Raw genomic sequence first — 24,045 nt, forward strand, 5'->3', positions numbered from 1 at the left:
TATGAGTGTTCATGTGTGATTGTCACGAATGCTAGATGAGATCATTACGTCCAGCCCCACCACGATGAATATGAATGAAGCATAATAATGGAGCACTTAAAATAAAGTATTGACCTTTTAAAAAGTTAGTGCGCAAAGAGATAATGATTTTTTTCCACAGTCTCAGGTCCTGTGCTGACCCATATATTATTACACCAAGATTTCTGTCCTTACATATATGTTTAGACATAGGTCAAAGGCAGGTATAATTTTGGTTACTGTGTAGCATAGAAATCATGTTTTCTTTACAGCCCACTGCCCCTTCATCCTTGTCCCTTCATGCACGACACGAGTCACCCCTGTGCTGAGTGTCATGAGCTAACAATGTCATGGGCGTCCGTGAGGTTAGCCGAGGAGTTGTCCTCTAAGCACTCTTCGTTAATGATTCCTACCTGTCAAAACAGAAGCCCTTGAGAGAAAGAGATGCTGTGTTACCTGTTTAACCCAAGGGTGGATGTTTTTCTTCAATCTCAGCTCTCTTGTCTGAGCCTCGGTCAGTCCTAAACATTTTGAAATCTGCTTGTCTGAGAACCCAATCTCTTTGGCCTGTCTCAGAGTTTCTTCTGTAACAGACTCGCTGGGATTTAATGGAAAAGAAAGATTTAAGCTTAAACTAAACACAAGCACCAAAGGAAACAGTGAACTGTTCCATTTCAAATGTACTAAATATGCTCTAATATTCTATCTCCAAGCATAATCATGTCTCTTGTCTTTAAAAAATTCATAAACATATATTCTTCAAGCCATTGGGAGGCCTCTGGCATTGGCAATGCTGACATTTCTGTAAACTTCCCTTCCTTTCTCCCTCCCTTTCTCCCTCCCCTCTCTCTCTCTCTGTCTCACTCTTTCTCTGTTTCTCTCCTCCTCTGTCTCTGTCTTTCTCTTAGTCTCCCCCCCTCATCTCTTTAAAATCTTATAGCTATGGTTCTAATGAATTTTTCCTATGGTAATCACTAGGGAGCTCCTTTCAAACAGCCAGAAGTGACTGTATAAAGCCGGCGTCGCCCCACTGGCCACTCCACCCTTCTCACCCTGTTTTACGTCCACTGTAACTGGAGCAAATTTTGTCAATGCTCCGCCTTTGACACCTGTTCCAATTAGACCACATTCTCTCCCTCTGTGTATTTAGTCACTGTCATGGGCTCTATTAGCCTAGTGGCATAATGATTCCTAAATTTGTGGTTTCTTTTTCAATGTTGGACTTTTACTCTAGGTCTTCATATGTGTGAAATGGGCACCTATTTGAACTGAGTTTCCCAACATTACACAAGACTGCACATTCTCTCCACAAACTGCTCGTTTATCAGATTGTCCCCAAAGCCTGGCACATTATCTGGTCCATAGACAAGCGTTTATTAAATAAATGAAATTATTAGTCTAATTTTCAGTGTAACAGAAAAGACACAAAAGTGATTAAAGCCACTCTTTAACCTAAATTTCAAAACCAATAGAAAAATTATTGGTAAAGAACCAAGGTGCATAAAAATAAAATGCTACTATAAACCATCTATTGCCCGATACCTGAGGGCTCCTTCCAGCAATAGATGACACAATAAAATTAAATTACTATGGTTTAGTATTTAATACAGTAAAACTGAAATATGCAGCTGTGATATCAGAAGATCTAACTCATAGTAAATAAAACGTTTTCACAAAATTCAAATAGTATATAGTTGAGGAGGAGGATAAGTCATTTGATTTGGTAGAATAGCTACTGGTAAATTACCCATGTTTCAGTAAATAACCCCAACTCAAATTCAAGCAAGCAGCCATAATTAAAGGCACATGGAGTTTAGAGAGAGTGTGGGGCGAAAAAAAGAGATAAACAAACAAAGAAGCGAAGAAAGAAACAAAGAAAGCAAGACAGCATGGAACTGGAGAGATGGCTCTGAGGCTAAGCATCAAGAACTCTTGCTGCCCTTGCAGAGGACCTGGGTTCGGTTCCAGCACACAAATGGAGACTCAAAACTCCTGGTATAGGACATCCAATGCCATCTTCTGTTCCCTGCAGGCACCAAGTAGGTACATGCCTGATATCCATATATACAGGCAGCTAAAATACTCATACACATAGAATCAAAGTAAATATTTTTTTAGAACTAAACATAAGGAACTTTGTGAAGAAAGAAGTATGTCAACAAGAGAGGGAGAGGATAAGAGAGGGTAATGGAGATAATAAAAGTCATTAAAATATACTATGTACATATTTGAAATTGTCAAAGAATAAAAATTTTAAGTATTTTTCAAAGTAAATTATTTCAAGTGACAAAGGAACAATATAAACAAATTTTAGATACATCATTTAGAACTTTGTGCAATAAAAAAGTGTTGTTACTATTAAACGATTGCAATACATGCCACAAATGAAGTGTATTTAAATAGGCACTGAGCGTTTTGCACATTTTGTGTATGTCCTGGGTGTACTGTGCATTTTAACATGAAACATATGCTCTATGTCCCCAGGACACATGGGAGCTTTTGAGGCTTTTACCCACATCTCCCTTCTGTGTCTTCAGTGCCCAGACACTGTTCCAAGGAAATTAGGTATTTATCAATACGTATTTCATCCTCTTCCATGGGTGAATGGGTTAAATCAAAAATTAACCATGTCTAAACGATTTGTATCATATAAGTTAGCTTGGTTGTATTTTGGAGGCCACCCTCTGAACATGCTAGAGACTATCTACAAGAAGAACTCAATTATAACTGTATTAGAAATAAAATTATTTTCTTTCACATAAAAAAGAATTTAACTTGAATTAAATCATTTGTATTTTACATGTTTTAATCTTTAACTTTCAATTAATTTATGTCCTAAGTTCTAAAAAGAGAGTGACAGGCGAGTGTGGGTGTGTGTGGGTGTGTGTGGGTGTGTGTGTGTGTGTGTGTGTGTGTGAGAGAGAGAGAGAGAGAGAGAGAGAGAGAGAGAGAGAGAGATTTTGAAGATCAAAGATTTTGTAAGGATAGGTAATTGAGCATTCTCTCTTTCTCTATTTCTCTGCTCTGTCTCTGTCTCTCTCCTCTTTCTCTCCCCCTCCCCACCATGTGTCTGTGTGTGTGTGTGTGTGTGTGTGTGTGTGTGTGTGTGTGTGTGTGTGCTATTTCCCTAGGTTTTAGTATCAGTTTTGCTATAGATTATTTTTGCTTTGACTTTCCCAAGGCAATTTGTTTTCCTATTAGACCTAAAGCCTCTTCTGTCATTCCTCCCAATGACTTGAATTTGTTGTTTAATTGCTATTTAGAGTTTTAACATAAGCAGGTTTTGATGTGTATTTCATCCTAGCAAATGCATTTTCTGAGAAAATTATTGAATTACTGATATTTCTATTGTTACACACTGAAACATGTCAAGTCCTTTACTACACGTCAAGAACTATGCTGTCCACGATACAAGCCACTAGCCATCTGGCTGTTTAAATATAAAGTTTTTTTTTTTAAGAAACTCAAATTTTACATCGATAGTCAGTCACCTTTCAATTTTCTTTATAACCACACAAAGTCAGTAGCCACTCTATCCAACAGTGCAGTATAGAGAATATTCTTCCTAGAAATTTCTACTGAAAGGCGACGCCCAAGGAAACATGAGAGACTATTTGACACAGAGGAATGGTGGGGATCTGCAATAACTCACATAGGGATACGCTGCATGGTGTAACATGTGGTCCAAGAAAAGAGATAAAGTGAAGGTGATTGCATGTAAGAAATGCTACAGCAGCAGGGGGCTGAGAAAATAAATGTAAAGACAGCTCAGCTACATAAAGGTGAAGGGTGCTGGTGGCTGTTCTATAAGTAAAGGCAACCTTGCAAAGTAACCTAGAGCAGCCACAACAGATATGGAAATACACTGAGAGTCTGTAGCTAGGAGATGCACAGGAACCTGACCGGGGACAGCAGAGCAGGTCACTGTTGTGTGTTTGTGCTTCCACACTTGGTGAATCTGTGCCCATTTCGGGAGTGAGCAACGGGAGAGAAAATTTAAAATGTTTACCTACAAAATGGCCTTAGTGTATTAGAGATGGACAAACAGCCATTAATCTGTCTGTACTATACCAGAGCTACTCTCAAAGGCACTCCCGCGTGTCATACAAGGTGAGAATTTTGCACCAAATGCGTCAGGCTAGGTGCACAGTGCAAATTGTAGGGACAACAAGCAGATTCTTAGAAGAGCTGTAAACAAATGGATTTTAACATGGACTATCCAGTAACATCAACAGTAGACATGATGTTTCTGGCAGATCTTGAAAATTAGAGCTCGCTGAACCAGACTGATTATTAAATCAGTGTTCGTGCTGTAAATGAAAGCAAATACGAGGACAGCTGGGATTTTGTGTGAAGTCCACAAGAGATTTTTCTGAGATTCCACTCGAGGCCTGTCTGCTATTCATTTCTGCTTTTAGACATGAAGCATTATAAAGCAATTTTTCAGTGAGAAATGGGGGCTGATTCTGACCCATCGTGGCAACTGCAAAAACCAAGTTAGGTTAGATCCCTTCCCAAGCCGGAAGCTGCCCGATTGCCAGTAGACCAACCCCCAAAGCAGGGCGCAGACTATCTCTGTCTCCCGCTGCTGTCACTTCTGTGCAAAACAAACCTGGCTGACATGTATCATACTTGGAAGAAAACTGACTTTATTCCAGCCTGTTTGATACAAACCTTCATTTTGTACCCCATTACAATAAGGAGACGAAATGGTTTAAAGACATGATTTAGTAGCTTAGGGCCAGTGAATCAGATAAGGTTAAACTCCCTCAGAGTTCAGGTAATCGTATCTAAATAGGTCGTTCTCAACCTGTGGACTGCAATCTTTTTGGGTCAAGAGACTCTCACAGGGGTCACCTAAGACCATCAGAAAACACAGATATTTCCATTACAATTCATAACAGTAGCAAAACTACAGTTACGAAGTAGCCACAAAAATAATTTTATGGCTGGTGGTCACCACAACGTGAGGAACTTTATTAAAGGGTCACAGCGTTAGGAAGGCTGAGAACCACCATCCTAAATGACCAAGACCTCCTTTAACAGCCTCAGGTGCACCTCCTCTTCTGCCCACACCTACATTTTTCTAGACAGGACTTCCGCCATCGTCACAAGAACTTGTTTTCACTTTTGCTTTTTCCTTTTCTCTCTCTCTTTCTTTTACAAACTAGTTAGAATTATATTTTAGGAATAGGCAAAGTAACAATTTTATTTTTCCTAAGGAAACTAAAAATCTTCATTTGGAACATACACAAAGCACAATAATTGCTAGAAGAAATATAAACGCTGAATTTGTATTCAAAACTGTATTTTGAATCCTCAGTGGGGAGTGCTCCATTTATGTTATATTATAAATCAAGGGAGCATTTTACCCAGCTAGGAGAGTGATCGGTTGAAGGGAACACGGCACACTAAAGCACAGGGTTTAAAACACATGCGATAAGTGATCCTTCTACTATTGGATATCTGTGCGTGTGCTGGAATCTGGTTTATTTTCATACTTTTAAAACACATGTACATTAAATCTATATTACAGAGCTACCTTTTCCAAAATAGGCTGTAGATACAACTTTTATTTGCCCAACCTGCTTTTCCTTTCAGAGTTCAAAAGAAAAGTCTTCAAAGACTGGACTTTCATGGTGTCATAGCAAAATCTACACGACAGTTTCACATCCCATGCCTGGGACACAGCACTCACTCTCAGAATCCCCCAGCTTCTCTCTACTCAGCAGCGCAGAATAAACGAGTAAAATTTTAGGAGATAAAACATCTTAAATCATGGGAGTTTTACACACTCCACTGTAGCCTTTTACTGGCTAGACATCATGGTTCAGCTTCTCCAGCAGGAAGTGTGTTCTCTGGGTTATAAACAATACAAGCTCTCCTCTCTTCCTCAGACTCCCGTGTGGGTCTTGTTGTTGTTTAAAATTCTACCCTGTAATCTCGGAGACTTCCTCCACTCACATTTGGTCTTCAATAATAAATGATGAAAGGAAATGGAATAAGTTCTCCTTAATGAGGAAATTTTCACCTGGGCTCGAGGAGCTGGGGCAATCTATTAAGGGACAGGAGGAGCGCCTGCAGCATCACAATTACCAGGGGGCTTTGCACTCACACGCACGGGGTCTTCTCGTCCACTTGACTGCTTTTTCTCTGATCCAGCAACTCACAAGCCATACTAAACAAATTTCCCTCCATATTGCACAAACTCTAATGTGGAAATAAGCACTTTACCCAGCCTACAATTATGAGATGGACCTGCAATCTTATTATTGTCCTTTCTCTTAGGAAAAACAGAAGGCAAAAGCTGGGTGCACTAGTCCTGGTACTCAGTAAATGGCGCCAGGTCTAATAAGAGCAGAGAAATGAGTGGCTTGTTCTCATCCGCTAACCCTCGCCCACTTCTCCCCCGGGTTTGCACAACATTGCTAATAATTTTTGGCATTTCCAATATTAGTTCTATGCTGCAATCATACTATCACCTTTGGTGGGAAGATTATTTCTCATCTCCTCTTTTCCCTTTGGGGGAAGAGGCCATGCCTGTGTCCTTAAGAGAACTACGGAAGATACTCTGTGAAATCGTGAATAGTGATCAGAAAAGCAAAAGACAAAAGAGAGACCACAAGCTGCCTCTCTTCATTTCTGACAGGATCACGGCACGTTCCTCTGTAGCAGTGGGGTCTTTGGAGGAATGTCAGACCTTCATATTTGCACACGATACACAGGGCAGACATGAGCCACACCAGTGTCCATGAGAAAGCATAGCATCTTGAAAGTGATTTAATGTGACCTGAGTCAAGCTGGCGTTCATGATTCCATAGTATCTGAAGTACTGGTCCCCAACAGACAGCATCATGTGAAATGGTACTTTAGCTTGAAAGACAGAAACTACACTCTCAGCTACAAAACTTCATGGGAAATTGATACTGTAGCTATTTTAAATAGTCTATTTCTTTATTCTACATGATTACCTTTCACCCTTTTTAGAATTTTCTGTTTATTTTTGTGGTGCCAGGAACTGAATCGAATGTCTCGGGCATGTTAATAAGCCTATTATCAGTAGTATCCATCCTCAGCCACACATTCATTTTTAAATAAATTTTAGAATCCCTGATTATTCAGAAACACTATGACATTAGTTTCAGTCTGTTAAGGCTACCCATACTCTGTGAAGTTTAATAATATAATTTTAATTAATTTGAATATTAATACCAAAGTACTAATTATTTCCAGGGGTGGTACATGCCTTTAGTTCTAGGGAGGTAGAAGCAGGCAGATCTCTGTGAGCTTGAGGCCAACCTGGTCTACGCAATGACTTCCGGAATTGTCACAGCCACAGTATAGAGAGACCCTGTCTCCGTATGCTCACATGCCTCTGCCCCCTGTGTCTCTTCCCAGCCTAGATTGCATTCTTGTATACAGCCCTCGAGACAGTGGTGAACATCTTAGTTTTCAGTCTTTGAAAATGGAAAATGAAATTCTGAAGGGAATGCTCCCAGACGTTTGGGGTGGCAACATGAGACGTGGTCATCCGCTCACTCCATCTCTGTGACTTTTATGTACCATAGTAACATCGAGGGTATTACTTACCAGGTAAGGAAAGCCTAGGGGGCAACATTCTCTATAATTTTGCCAGTTTGATTTTCACTCTCCATTATTGTTTTTCCCACACCTCAATGTGCAAGAGGAGGTTTGTGCACTGTTTTAAATATATACATCTTAGTAAGTATGTTAGAAATTACTATTAATAAAGCAAATGTTTTAAAGGATATCCTCTGAGATCTTCGTGCATTTAAAAATTCTGTTTACATCTTCTAAAGATGGCCTTTGGGGCTTCTTCCCTGTCAGGCTGCCTGGATGTTCCCCCAGAAGAGCTCTGGAAAAGGGCATGTTCAGTACAATACTTCTGCTCTAAGTGAGGTCAACTATTCATGCAGGAAAATGTGCATCTCACAGCATGACAGCCGAAGAGACCTGATCTCCAACTGTCTGTTTAAAGGCTGTGTCTCTATAAAGCTTTGAAAGGGAGTTGTTGACTGGAGATGAAGGGGCATTGAATTGCAGTCCCTGACTTTGCCTAACTCACATGACAAAATGATTGCAAGCACCCTGGTGTGACTCAGTTTCACCATCCACAACATGTAGGACCATGTTATTTCCGAGCTGTATCATACATAAGACCGATGTGCTTTAACTCTCAAGAGAAATACAGATGTCTCCACTGAAAAAAATCTCTGGGTTTTGCCTCGACCTTCTTTACCAAATAAACCAGCTTTGTTAGCACAATTGAAAATATTCATGAAAATTTCTCATCTAAACTTCAAAAATGGGGCCAGGTGGGGCAGCACCTGCCTTTCGTCTCAGCACTTAGAAGGTAGAGAGAAGCAGATCACTGAGTTCAAGGCTAGCCTGATCTACATCTTGAGTTCCAGAACAGCCAGGGCTACACAGAGGAAACCCTTGTCTCGAAAAACAAAACAAAACGAAATGTCCAAAAATGTACATTTTTGCAGATGTTGCCTATTCACAAAAATGTGGTAATAAAAACTTCATCCTGAAAGTATCCTGGTCCTTGTATGTGATCTCTATTTAATGATACAAAACAATTAGATAAATCTTATTTTATTGGTAAACGGCTCATCTAGAGCCTTCCTAGATAATTAGAAAGAGATTGGACCCTAACGATGCTGATTTATGGTGTCTCTCACCACAGCTTATTTTTCAGACTGTCCAGCTTACAGTTAGTAATTTGGTTAGTTTTTTTTTAAGCAACCAAGAATCATGTGTTTTATTTCCTTCTCCCTTCTTTGCTACAACTGAGAAATTTTGACTTTCATTAAATTCATAATATTTCTGTACTTAATTGCTATATTATTGTAGTAGTAAATAATAAAATATGAATTCACCAGCCCACGCTGTTGCGGGCTCCGGCAGGCCACATGGCATCTGCGGGGTATTTTCATCTCAATCAGCAAAATGTCTCCACCCCACTCATTAAGTTCTCAATTTCCATCCCACGTTGCGATGGCTACTCTTGAGCCCTGCAGCGATCTCACCATCTATCTAGTCCCCAGGCAGGGTTGCTGCCATGCCAGTCCATACAGAGGCGGCCATCTCGAGGCTCTCTCGTATATTCTGCTCATATTCTCAGCAACCACCCCCTGTGGTTACAGTCACAGCCCCCAGTCACCCGTTAAAATCAAAACTCGATAAGCTTGTGATTTATCAATCAGATTTTTATCAGTAAATTCTCACTCCACAAAACGTCCACACAATAAACTCACAACCAATTGATAATAATATAAACTGCCCACCTAGATAAGATAAATTTTCCTGTACTAATCCATTTATGGCCACACGGATCTGGGCCATCCTTCTCTGCCCTCTTTCTTGTTTCTTCTTCCCTTTTTCCTCTTTCCCACCTCTTTCCAAAACTCTGTGCCCGCCTTACTTTTTCACTGCCCAATCACAGGCCTCGCCTTATCTTTGCCTGCCCTCACCTGCATATAGACAACAATCTACATTTCACCCTTTCTGTCTAATTAAAAAAAAAAAAAAGATTGTTTCTCTCAGATGTAAGCTAAGCACAACTATTACCATTCTGTAATCTTTAAAGTATAAAATACACCTATCATTTTTGTCAATAAAATAGTACATTCTGTTACTTAGCTTAAGAAAGGCTTAAAATCTATGTGTTATATCTTGGCTAGCATATATACTATCTGAAAACTATCTAATTAAATAGGTATTCTCAATGTTAAATACCCTGGGTGGACTATGAGACAATAATTAGTCTTCAACCCCGTCAGAAATCTGAGAATGACCAACACTATAGGAAAATAAAGGAAGCCTAACATGGCTTCCAGAACTGAGACAAGTTGGAGAGACAACTGCCTACCTATACGATCCTGTCAGCAATACATAAGAGCATCAGTCTTCTCTGCAAATTTTTATTAATTTCTCACGTTATGCTGAGTCCCAAGAAAATATGAAACAGATAATTCTAAATCATTTGTATCATTCCAGTATCTGTGCTCTTCCTTAGAATGCTGAACTCTATTTTACACCCTTACAAATCAAGGAAAGTTCTTACTATGAAACAACCAGTGCAAAAGTATATTAAGCAAATGGAATGGCTCAGCAGGCAAAGGGGCTTGCCACAAAAGCCTGAAGACCTGAGTTCAATCCCAGCATCCACAATGGAAAGAGGAAACGCTTTCTACTCTACTACTCTAACTACACACCCCATAGCATGTGCTTTTGCTCACACGCAAACATCACACACATGCACACACACGTACACACACAAACAGCAAATTTTAGCTTAAATTGTATATTAAGAAATTTGCATACTTACCATTATCCCTAGTGGAATTTGCCATTTCCTTTCGAAGGTGATGCCATGTAATAATTATAGAACGCTGACACCGTGTAGCTTTAACTATTCCAACTGGTGGCCAAATAGTTAGCCGACGTCCAGTTTAATCTTACACTGTCTTCACTGAGGAGTTAAGACTCTCACTTTCATTAAACTTAACATAAAAAAGTACCAGCAATCGTAAGTTCTCACTTCCTAAGTAGAATTCAGCTACTCTCCCACTACACGTTTCTCATAGCATACCTATCTATGACTTCCCTCCTATCTCCCTGTAATTGACTGCGCTGGACCCATCCAACTGCCTTCCATTATTCTCTCACTGACCCCCCCATGTCACACCAGACGGTTGAAAGTGTCCTCTCATTGACTGATTTCATAAGGAAGTTTCTCTTCAAGCTGCTGCTGCTGTCGTGGCAATGGGATATTTTAAAGCAAAGCACACTTGCCTTGGACTCAGACTTGATGCCAGCATGAACCGCTTGTGAAACCTTGGGGAATTAAGCAATCAGAGCCCTCATTTACAGAGTAAAATATGGAGGAAGGTCTTCCCAGACCACTCATGTTGAGCTATGAGATTAACTAAGAGTATTAGTCCTATACGTTTTAGTCCTCATTCAGTTTCCCTGAATTAACATTTTTCCTATTTACCTTGTCCATCAATGAAGACGATCCATGTGTATATTTATATAGATTATAAGCACACTGAAGACTGGCTAATAACTAAAAATTATTCTTTAACAAATGGTACTGTACTGGACTTTGTGCAAGACCTTATACACAATGGTTACCAAATAAATATTCATTAGTAATTGCTAATAGATGAACATGGTTATTAATAAAGGAAGATGACATCAAGTAAATGCCTATTCCATCATGCTGCAATTAGACAGACTGACAATATCAATAAGCCAGTAATTATTGATGACTAATAGATTCATACACACTTTGAGTATATGTGCTTTTTGATCAACTTAAGGCTTTTAATTTTTCAGACATAAAACTAATATTGAGAAATATGTAATGTAGTATGAATTATTTGAGTACTATTCTGACAGGCGTTTAAGTAAAATATCTTGCTCATAGCAGAATCATAAGAATGCTCCTATACTTGAAAAATTCACAATTATTGTCAAACTATGACATTCTTATTGAACTAATAAATGAGGTTTTCTCAGGACATTAAATGTTTTGTGTAAATTTTTGTATCATGTGTAATTAAACAGATTATTACAATTAATAGAGTCATATTACACCATGAGATTACTTAAAATAACTTACCTAGTCACATAAAAAATAAATTCAAGTTAAAATATAGTGCACTTTTGTATTAGTTCTGAGACATAAGATTTCCCAGAGCAATACTTCTGTTTTAAAGAAGAAATATTCTTGTTTAAGTATTCTTCTATTTTAATACCCTCAAAGAACTTCATAGCCAGGCAAGATGGCCCACACCTCCAATCCCAGCGCCTAGGAGATAGAGACAGGAGCATCTAGAATTCAAGGCCCATTCAGCTGCCCAGTGAGTTCAAGGCAAGCAGAGTCTCCCTGCAATCCTGTCTCAGAAAATCAAAGGAACAAGAGAAAAACAGAAAAAGGGAATCCGCTCTGTAGATGGCTAGGAATGTGAAGACTAATGACACAGAATACTAATATGTCCTGACTGGAAAAGTGGATTTCCTGTCAGGTTTAGATGTTCAAACATCACATATTCAGCACCTTGTGTATCAGCCTAGTAAATAAGAAGGGAGCATGTGTTACAATTAGGACTAAACTAAGAAACACAGTAAGTTGGTACTGCTGTAAACTCATATAAGGCCATTTCCTGGGAATAAAATCAGAATTACACTATAGTACCCTACCGCCTGCATCTTGTTTCTACATCCAAAGGAATAACATCATAAATATGCCATTCCAAAATGAACAAATCCTAACAGGTAAGTATGTTATATTCACATAAAGAATCCCCGAGTTATTTCTACATTTAATGCTTTGAGCCAGAAATTACAAATTAACAACAGAAACCAAAGTACAGGCAGTCTCACTCTTACGTGTAAGTTCTAACAACGCTTGGGTGACACTTCCCCTTGGAAACTTCCAGCAAACGAAAGCACAAAGTGTTCTTGTCTGATTTTGCCATGCCTTGTGAGCAAGTTAAATAAAAAGTCAATAGAAACTAGCATGTGTAGGAGAGGGCATTCAAAGGGACTGTTCCAGCTAAGGTGACACCTGCATTATTACATCAGCCAGGAGTTTGTGGCTGCAGGGAAATGGCCGACTTTACTGAGCTCAATTTACCACTTGAATGCCCAAGCAGAACTCACTAGGCTTGCCTGAGATTGTTTCCCTAAGCAATCCGCCTGCCTGTGATTTTTCAGCACCCACCAATGGGCATAGTTTATCACACAAACATAGGGCAGTTCAGATGGAAACCGGACCCTTGCAAACCATCATCTCCCCTTCTTCAGTTCAATCATTACCGCAGTAAGGGGAGATGAAGAAAGGAGCCGAATATTCATATTATCAGAATTGGTGTGGCATAAAAAAAATCACAGAAACCCATGGAATATTGGATAAAAGTAATTTCTGCATTTTCATAAACCAATGGCAAATCTACATCAACCCTTCACAGAGAAAGAAATCCAAACCTTAGCTTCTAAAGTCTAGACTGTATCTCACTAGATATATACACTACGTTTGAGCATCTGAAACAGTGGGAAACAAATTCCTTTAAACGGTTACCTCCAACACGACTAATGTAAGTGGCATCGTGTGAGGTGAAAGCCGGAGGGCAAAGTAGGCTGCTCCAGGAAAATCACAATTGCCATAAATGGTGGGAAACCTTCCATCTGCCAGCGTAAACGCAGACAGGCTGTTTCTCCTTTAAAACACTCACTTGAAGGAAAACTGCGAAGCTTCATGCAGCTTCGCTGTGGCCAGGTTTTTATGTAAATTTCTCGAAATCATGCAAGTGTAGCACCATCCCTGAAGTGGAGTACTACACACAGAGAATGAGTCCAAAAGAAGAATGGTGTTTGAAAACATGCGATTTCAGAGCAGCTGACAGAAGATACTGAGGCGGTGCTTATAATTTTTCTGACCTGTTCATATTTCTTTAAATATTATGGTTGCCTTGCAGTTGAAAAATGTTCAATTAGATTTGATGCTATAAATAAAATGTTTGGGACTTAAGGTCCTAAAGTAGTCCCTGCTCCCAGATGAGCCTGTTTACACTTCATTACAGCAATACCATCCCAGCTAAAGGAACTTGAGCCTACTTTTTGTCTGGCCACTGCTAATACAATTAAAATGATTACCATAGGCCCTGGCTGTATGGAGATAAGGCTACTGTGCCTCTATGGCAAATGTAACACTGCTGGAGGCCTTCATTACATGCAGTCTGAGTTCTTCTGGATGATATCGAGCACACCTGTAAGCTATGAGCATATGCGTGTCTGCGTATGTGTGCACATTTAATTCCTCTAGAACTTCAAACAGTCTTTACTTCTCAAACTCCTTGCAGATAATCTATCAATGTGTAATGATCTGATGTTGTGCGGTTAATAGCTAATTTGGTAAGTACTAGACCTTTAAATTCCAATTCCAATGCTTACACACACACACACACACACACACACACACACACATCCTGTGTGACAACACATCACATTCAGTAGCAAGAAACTTCTCGGCGTCTAAACAAATAACATGCATCAAAATGGCTGTGCACAATTTGTAGATTTGATGGACTGCCTAGTGTGTTCTTCATCAGCATTAAATAAAGACAACATGAAAGTCAGTGAACACGCGTGGAAAGGGGGAAAGTTTGTCTGAAGCTGTCTAGATAATTGCTGTTCCCTAAATTAGTAAAAATGGGCGTTGTCATCAAAGCATCATCTATGTCACCATTTCTGTGCTCATGGGTTGGTGTGGTGAAACGCTAATCAGAACTGAGTTCTGAAAGGGACACGCTCAAGTGTTAACACACAAATCTGATGACCACAGCACGCATCACCTCAAATGATCACACTGATGATGGCTGGGATCTCTTGCTGTAATTTTTCTATGCAAAAGTTGCAGAAGGATTTAAGCACATGGGCGTCAGAGATATGCAGTGGTAGGAAAAATCTGGAGTCCTCTCAACATACATCAAATAAGTAATTACCTCCTGGGCCCACATCCAAAGTCAGATTTTCCAACACAGGAGCAGTTAAGAATTTCGAGCAATGTAAACCATAAGCAAATGTGAATGTAAAAAGAACCACGGTTTTTTCAACCCTTATCCGAACTTGCAACAAGTCTACCCCTTGATGTCCACTGATGATAAGGGGTTTCTATTACTTTGGGAATTATGCATAATTTGATAACTAAATCAGGACATTTAGAAGTTTCTGAGGAAATAAAAGATCTCATGGCCTGGGATAATGGTAAGAACAATTAAAAGTGGGCCAGGAAACTTGAGTCTCGAGCACTTAGAATCAGTCAACTTTGATATCCTTTTGAGACCCTTATACACCACAAAAGGGTCAAGAGAGCTGGCTTCAGTGCCCAAGCAGTCTCCTTATTTATATAACATTTATAACAAGCATCACACTGCTATGTGCTTAAATCACTGAACCTCAGAAAGAGAGTGAACAGAACATACAGTATCTCCCAGACACTAACACAGAATTTAGGGTTAGTGCTATTTGAGTCTCACTTCAGATGTTTGGATTTCATGTTGTAATACCCATCAAAACTATTTACACAGGCTAGATGACGCTTTTGAACCTTTAAAATTATTACAAGCTCTGAGATAGCTTTATACAGATCGTTATGAACAAATGAAAGAATATTATTTAATTATAAATACGCCTATATTAGAAAATGGAAACTAAAAGTGTCAAATTATCATCGAGCACATGCAACAGAAGTAGTAGAGATACTCTAAGTCGCCTACAGCAATGGGATGTTTCTACTCTCCAAAGACCTTTCCCTTTTTTCTATCAAAATACACTTTTGTCTGCCTAGTTGTAATCTTAGCCTGACTTCTAGCTGTAACAAGAACTATTCAATTAAAACATGAAGCTGATCCCCAAGCCCGTGCCCGCAAATTAGGCTGTACATCAAATGCACACTTCGATCACAATAGCATCAGCTATTCTTCACGCTAGGGCTGTTTGGCGCACTGCGAGTTTCTAGCGCCCCCGTGTGGTTTCACTGGAGCGCTTTCATGAGGCTTTGAAATCTGTTCCCTAAAACTGAGCAGTGGAACAGACTATATATAATTCAACACGGAAGCTTTGCTGGTGTCATAAACCAAGAAAAGAAACCCTAAGTCAGCAAAACCCTTAGACAAATGTATATGTTCCACCTCTGCCTTATTTGCTGACTACTGTTCATTTTACACAAGCTCTTAAAAGCATTGCTACAGGCAATGGTGGCCAGTCTCATCCTTGTTTGGCAAAATCCCTGTGTACAAAATCAAGAATTTAACATGGGTAAAACCCAGGAGCAACCCCCTTTCTGTTCTCCCATTGTCCTCAACATTTTATGTAATTAAATTGTCTGCATTCCCCTAAGCCATTTGAAAAGAACATATACTACCAAATCTTTCTTTCTCTAAATATATCCCTAGGCTTAGAGTTGAGATTTCTTTCCAACATAAGCTAAGGAGGACCTTACATCCTAATTTGGTAATAGATGATCCTCTTCTCAAAGATGAATACATAAAGCCGGTCTAAGCCAGAGACAGCCCAATAGGCAGTCTTCAAACAAAACTTAAAAGAATAGACTTTAAATATCTGACATTATCAGAATATTCTAAACATAAAATAAAACCTATAAGTAATTGGCCATGAAAAATTAAAATGTAAGTTAGTTAGAGGTCAGGAGGTTATTAACAGACACACAAGTATAGCTCACTCATATGCCGAACTAAAAGTTCACATGTTGATAATATCAGTAGAAAAACAAGGAGAATAAATCCCCTATCAATACATAGTGATTTGTAGATTAATATTAAAATCAGAACTAGGCTCCAAAATGGAAAAGAAAGTGTACATAAAATCGGAATATAATTTGTTGTCTTTCTTACTAACAGTATGTAAAACAATAAATATTTGTAAATGTACTCTAGTTACTCTGAGCTCTAAAGACTTGGTTTAAACAATCACAATATTTGACGTCACCAATGAAAGTATAAAATGATTCAAAACATTGAACCCTGGTATTTGCTCCCTTTTCCTAATGTCAGCATCGTTTAGCTCGGTGAGGCAGCGTCTTGGCCAGCTGTACGAAAGGACAACTGAAACATCGCAGTGAAAATCTATAGAGTGGTTCAGAACAATCTCTTACCTGTTAAGCCCTTTCAGTGTCTTATCCATGTTTAAAATGTCACGCATCTTATACAAAAACCACTTGTCAATGGATGTGAGCTTCATGATTTCGTCAAGGGACATGTTGTTTTCCAAGGCCTGCCAGAAGAAGAAAAACACCTTCTGTGGCAACCATTTTCTAAACGTCTTATTTAATTGAAAACATAACAGCCATTCCTTTCCGTGGTATTTAGAGAGACTGGGGCCACTACCCCCTGAGATACGAAACTGAATCATTAATGGTCCTTGAAATAAATGTTGGATGCTGTTAACTGCACCCCCAAATGTCATACAGAGAAAGTACAAGAGGAATGTGTGCTCACCACAGTCTTAGCAGGTCCTGCCTCCTCCTCCTCTTCTGGCTAGGCTCCTATTTCCTAAACTATATATTTGGTAATAAGAAGGATCGACTGGCATTATTCAATGGCAATAGAAAGGCTCTATCGGCAGCTCCCCATCATCTTCTTATGCTTACTTTAACGATCTCCAAAGCAAAGTGCTAGCTACTCACTGAGCTGAGTGCACTGGCAAAGCTGCATAACTCCCCAAACCGAACCCTCCCAACTCAAAGCGTGTGCACTGGTATCATTTATATTTATACAAACGTGCATATTCCCAGTGGAAAAATAATAGACATATAACATCTATTTCAAAACCATTTTAGAGTGACATTTTACATTTTTAAGCTCAGAAGAGAAGTGCAGCTAACGAGGAACTCTGGTGCTATAGTCCACTCATAAAGTTGAGGTTTCTTAAACCTTTACTTACTCTACTGTAAGAGAGTCCATGATCGTAAGCTCTGAGCTATAGCATGGCGCACAGGTCACACGACCAGAATAACACTTAGTAAAAACACTCAAAGCCATGTTTGTTTTTTTTTAACTTTATCTATTTTACTCTTATGTAATTTTTCACAAAATCACAATCCTATCCCTAAATTCTACATTGGTCTTAATCCCTGAGAGACTAAAAGTTGCAAAGCATTAGCAATAGAAGGAACATAGAAAGTAAGTGATTCATGTTTTTTACAGATTAAATAAAGATTGCATCTGGTAATGTAAAATGAACAAGGACCCAGAGTGTGGTAGCCACTTCCCTGAGAGGAAGAAAAACCTACAGTCAGGTCTACTTCCATTGTGGAGCGAGCCTGCCAGTCCCGAGACATCATCTTCCCACACTGTAACTATGCCATCTTACCCCCACTGGAATGAAGTCCATTATGACCCCAAACGCATTTGAGGCTGGTGAAATGCTCACCAAATCAAAACTAATGCCTGCATTCTCCCCCAAATCAAAAGAGGTGGTGACCCAGTCATCCTGAAATAAGAATTCTGCAAAAGCCAGACCTCAGAGTACCTTGCCCTCCTCTGAGAATCATGAACGCCGGTAGGGAGTCCAACCCTCCCTCCATACTTCTTCCCTTTCAGCCCTGCACTGTCCTTACATTCTTTGTCAAAATCGCCGAGTCCCTGGTTGCTGTGGAAATGAACAGTAATGATGACCTCTACAAACGGAATCAGTTCCCTGTTCCAGCACTCGGGCAGACAATAATTTATCCCCGAGCCTGCACTTCTTGCTTATACACAACGTGCTCTGTGCAGGATGAACCGCCACACATTTGCCCTGCATCCCCACCCTTTGTAAGTCTGATAGAAAAGAATGAGAGATTTGCCTGAGTTTTACAGCCTGGCTGGGAACTAGGAAATGCTATCCTTTTTCATCTGTTTCAAGTGGCAGGAACGAGATTGCTAGACTTGAGGGAAAAAAAATCCATTTACTGCCCTTCCCCTGAGGGAGAAAATTGTATCTATATATGTGTCTATATATTTACACATCCACACCCACACATATGAATATCCTCCGTTGCTTCTTAAATAAAAGACTAAGAGAAGAACAGAATACACAGTGAAATGGTCTTCTAGGAAAATCTCACTTTGTTGCTGTAGCCCCACCACTCCTGAAAAACATGTCTTAAAACTCAAGATTAGAAAATATTCATCAAAGATAATAGTCTCTCCTAGAATTTCAATAGGACTTAATTATTTTAGACATGAAACCCATAAGAATGAGGAGAGTACATATCAAATGCTCTGAAGGAAATATTTCTTGGTCTTAGTCAGCTCTCTGCAGGCCTGTCACTAAATGCTAGTAAGAGTTACAGTGAGTTCAAATCATAAAATGCACGTTTCTGTTGCTACAAAGGCATTATGTAAGTCAGATTTCTTCTTTAAAGATACAATTCCTATTTTCACTAAAACATCCCACATGCACACACACAGACAATGGCCAAGGGAGCTTTGTGAACTCGGGGTGGTTTGACACTGTTGGAGAATTAATGCCGGTGCTTCCTTAAATGTCAAAAAGCCATTTAGGGATTTCTGACCAGACAGATTCCAGCTGCCCAAGTCACCTTTCATAAAATCAGATGAGCTGAAATTTCAAAACTCTAAGCACAGTAAATATGAAGGGAGATTAAAATGGCACTTCATTTGCATGAAAGGGAACTAGGGGGGTGGGCCTGAGAAAGGAGGGGCTTTTTGTTCTACAAGTAACCCCTCCAATAAGATAATTACATGAGAAAGCCTACTGTCACAGTCTAGGTTGCCTGATATTTAAACACAGAAAAGAGCAAAAGGCATTACATCACAGACTTTGGTAGGATGTACTCCAGGATACCAGTGTATCACTTCTCTAATACAATTGCATCCATTTTCAGGGAGCATTTGATACAGGGTGACAAGAAAGAACAAATCAAAACTATAAACTCTTAAAGTCTGGGACTGTGTATACTAAAAGTGGTTCATTTTGCCTGTGTGGGTGTCTTTTAAAAGTGCATTGTGCCCTTGGGTCCAAGCTTCAAGTTAAATTTTAAAAAAATACTTTTTATTACTCAATTAGAAGAATGTCTGATGAAATTCAGAGAGATGTTGCGTGTAAGATAGGGATAAGAAAGAGGTATGTTTCTATGTGTGAGAGGGACAGGAAGTGCAGGTGTGTACGTGTAATGGCTCCCACGAAGAGGCCAGAGGCACTTTACAAACACTAGGCTGTAAATTCCGAGGCCACTCCAGTTAATCCCTTATTACCTTAGCAATGGCGTAGATGCGGGTGCTGGAGGGTTCAGACAGCTCCTTCCTCAGATCCAGGTTTGCTGGCCATTCCTTATTCATTGGGAGACGGGGAGTGAACCCATCCACAGATGGATGGCACATCCTCAGAGCCTTCTGGAAACTTTCCTCAAAGGTGCGACCAATGGCCATGACCTGGGATACAAACGTAAGAGCTTCACTAGAAAGAACAGCCACACGTAGTTTTGCTTTCCCACAAAATTAGATGTGCAATATTTCCCAAAACTTGACAACTGCCAAAGGACTCGGAGAATATCCGCAGATCTCGAACTTCTGTTCCCTAGTCGCTCTTACCCTTTCTCCGTGCTTTCTAACGCAACGAGTCTTTAACATATGATTGGTTTTTCCCAGCTAGTGACTGTAGCTGTATTTCCTGAGAGTAACGAAGACATTGCCTGCACCGGTTCTAAAGCATAATAGTAATAAAATGGGAAACAAATGGCCAGAGCACAGGGACCGCCCTTTCAAAGACGTATGCCAATGTCCTTCAGAATACTGAACAGATAAGGAGAAAATAGACTATTTGAAGGATGCCAGTCAGTTCTCTAGCTAAGTATTAATATTAGTAGACCCCTAAGAATCATAACAAATACACATAGGTTGCGATTTGGGATCTAGATAGAGGTTAAATTTCACCATGACAAATTTTATATGTCTTTTTACAATATTTACAGCTAATTGTGTCTAATATTAAAAAAAAAAGGGCAATTTAGTCTGAACCAGTCAGTACCCAAAACTAAATTTAATCTGGCCTTGCAGCCTACCCAGTTATTTTAGTGGATGAACATTGCCTTTGAATCTCTCCACGGAACAGTAAATTACTATGCAGTTTTGGGCTCCAGTCTAAAATATCAATGGTTACAACACAGCCTTCAGTAACTTTTCCCGATACCTCAGATAGGCTCAAGTTCACGTTAATGACAAATTATAAAATTGTGTGTCAACTCTGTGAACAATACATATTCAAATACCACTAATTTCAAGCAGATTAACCTTTTACGCTGTCCCAGATGTAATTAGAAGTAAAGGGAGTTTCTGGGAAGCAGGGATAAACAAAATATCAGGACCTTTCAGTTCAGCGAAAGGGAGATTAATATTCCACTGTGCTTTCTCAGATTGGAAGAGTCGTACTTGAAGGTTTGTGGGAGCTCATGTTATCAGCCTGTCTCCTATACAGATGCGGTTATAGGAAGTATAAAATAATGAAGTCACAATTCACATGGACTGAAACCAAGTATTTAACTTCAAGGCGGTTGTCTGGCTTTGCACATTACACAATATTTAGGCCTGTGTGGTATATTCGTGGGTAAGCATGTAGATGCATGGCATGCACTTACTGATCCACGTGCTGTGAAGACCAAAGCTTGATTTGGGGATGGCTTCCTAAACTGCTTCTCCATATTATTTTTTGAGGCAAGCTCTCTTATTGAACCTGGAGCTTACCATTTAGCTAAGTTAGGTGGCCAGGGGACAGCCAATCAGCAGTTGCCACACTCCCACCTTCTTACCAACCCTATCCCCACCTCCTGCTGCGATTGCAGACACACATCATCACTCCTGACATGATGAGTGTCCTGGTGACCCAAATCAAGGCTTCATGCTTATGCAACAAACATTTTACCAACTATTCCCAGCACTTATATTATCTTTTATACTGCTTTATTTTCTATATTTGATTAAAAACAAATCTTATCTCAGATACATACATATGCTTTTTATATATATGAGATGAAATTTGTTTTAGTCAAATATAGATATATATCTTATATATAGCTGATAGATAGGTAGATAGATAGAGATATGTATGTGATTGATATATATGGAACTTTGAATCCATAAAAATATCATGTAACAAATAACATAGCACTGTTAAAACACTAAGGAGGAAATGAAACTTCTAGTAGCCAGGAAAACAGTATCCAGGCAGCCTTTTGACTGTCAATGCTATCAAGGAGGCGACAAAAGTACTAAAACCAAATCTCGTGTGAGTGAAGTACTAACTCCTACACTCACCTCGCCTACACTTTTCATTGAGCTACCAATTCGGCTGGATGTTCCATGAAAACGGTCAAGGTCCCAGCGAGGAATCTTGGTCACCATGTAATCCAGGCTAGGTTCGAAGCAGGCTGAGGTCTTCCCAGACACAACATTCTTGATTTCTGGAAGTGGGATTCCTAGAGCGATCTTTGCTGCGATGAACGCCAGTGGGTAGCTGTAATAACGCGGAGGTAGCGTTAGCCTCCCTTCATTGGTTGGCTTGTTTGTTTTTAAGTTCAAGCAGTAAGCACTGAAAACAACTCCAAACTTGAACGAGGCTTTCTTTACAACTCTGGCATCAGTCTACTTCAAAATGTAAGACACGCCGGATACGTCCTCCACATAAACATTTCCTGGCCGCTTACAAAGTAGTGTGGTTCACGATAAAGCATGCAGCATGAGGAGAACCCCTTTCTTTTTTTTTTTTTTTTTTTTTTTTTACGGGCTGGGGATCGAACCCAGGGTCTTGCGCTTCCTAGGCAAGCGCTCTACCACTGAGCTAAATCCCCAACCCCGAGAACCCACTCTTAAGCCCTCTCTTGTATTGCTACAATCTCCAGCCTTCATCCTTTCAATGCAAGATCAATAAGTTTCTTGATAAATAAGATTTTTCCTCCACTGCCTGTGTTTAACGTCCACTTAGATTAAAATCTGCAAAATAATCTCTGAGAAAAAGCATTCAAATTTCTATCTAAAGAGACAGCTGGAGTTCAGTGTATTATACATGGTCAGGAAATAAGGGCTTTGCAAGTCTGTCTCCAAATATTTGAACTTTGGTATCTTGTTAAAAATAAAACTTAACACCCTAGAAATGTGGCCACCCTCTGGAATGTCACTTCAGATAATTTTATTTGGTAAGATAATTCACAGAACTGTAGAATTGGATATGAGTTCTTTGGTAAAAGTGCTTGTCTTAACAGACCAAGAAAGAGGTAAGTGTCGCCCAAATTCACTGTCTGTGGATGAAGCAAGCAAGAACAGGTCTTCTGACTTCTGTAGAGTGCGCTACAACCTTGCACTACTCCATAGCTACATAAAAACACTAAAGAAGTAAATATTTTCCTAATTTAAATGCCATACAACTTAAACACCAGATGCTAAAAGTATCAATAGAAACAAGAGGTTTTATTTACTTTCTTTCCAATTATGCTTGCTAGCAGCTGTTAAATGGACATTGAATTTACTTATTTAGTTCTCACATTTACCCATGGAAATATCCTATATTGTTAATTCTTCTTTGTTAAAGATCATTGGTTAGTGATAAGACGATCGGTAATTGGGTATGTTTTATCATGTCTATTTCCAAAATCAAAATGATCTATCCTGAAGTGTTGAGTTAAATAAAGTATTTCTTATCAGCCGCTTGTGTGGGCAGTTGAAAACCAAAATTAAAGATTAATGCTCACCCTTTAACAACATCTGCTAAGTGCAATTAAGAAGCTTATTTTTCACGGCCTGTTCTGGCCACCCAGATTTTGATTGGCTTATGATTAGTCAGCAAACAGAGTTACCTAACGATCCCACTTGTCTCAACCTGGCAGCAAGCTCGTTAATAACTGTGCCTTTGGGGTTTCTCTAAAGCTTCTGACACTAACACACAGGAAATGGGGGCAAATTTTATAAAAACAGAATGGTCTTCTGTATTGACAGGCAGTCCGTTCCCATGACAAAGAGATTGAAAACATACGCTCAATCATGATCTTACCCAGTGGCCTTGGAGGCCAGGGCAGAACTCCGGGAGAGCCTGGCATTCACTTCAATGATACAGTATTCCATGGAAGTGGGGTGAAGAGCAAACTGAATGTTGCATTCACCCACAATGCCCAAGTGGCGAACAACATTGATTGAAGTGCGTCTCAACATCTGGAACTCTGCATTGGAGAGGGTCTGGGCCGGGGCCACAACAACTGAGTCACCTGTCGACACAAACACTCATTATTTAGTGTTATATTTCAACAGCCAGTTTGCCTGACTTAATCTACTAAAAGAGATGCAAGGCATAAAGCAGACTGATGATTTAAGGAAAGGATTAAAATCAATATTCACATTCATATGAGTGAAATATCAGGTATTCTCCATAACTCTTATATTGTCCACGTGATTCTGATAATTTACTTATAGAATCACCCCC

At 39.5% G+C, this 24,045-nt stretch overlaps 1 protein-coding gene across 1 annotated transcript in view; it reads right to left on the minus strand.

Moving 5' to 3' along the window:
• Positions 1-24,045, minus strand: part of Cps1 (carbamoyl-phosphate synthase 1) — an 87,681-nt gene that overhangs the window by 14,329 nt on the left and 49,307 nt on the right. Inside the window, 5 exon segments of the mRNA XM_032899749.1 lie at positions 475-616; positions 16,730-16,848; positions 19,836-20,012; positions 21,891-22,089; positions 23,620-23,830. Coding sequence (XP_032755640.1) covers positions 475-616; positions 16,730-16,848; positions 19,836-20,012; positions 21,891-22,089; positions 23,620-23,830 — 848 coding nt within the window.

This window comes from Rattus rattus, chromosome 4 (genome assembly GCF_011064425.1).
Source record: "Rattus rattus isolate New Zealand chromosome 4, Rrattus_CSIRO_v1, whole genome shotgun sequence".
In the NCBI taxonomy this organism is placed as follows: domain Eukaryota; kingdom Metazoa; phylum Chordata; class Mammalia; order Rodentia; family Muridae; genus Rattus; species Rattus rattus.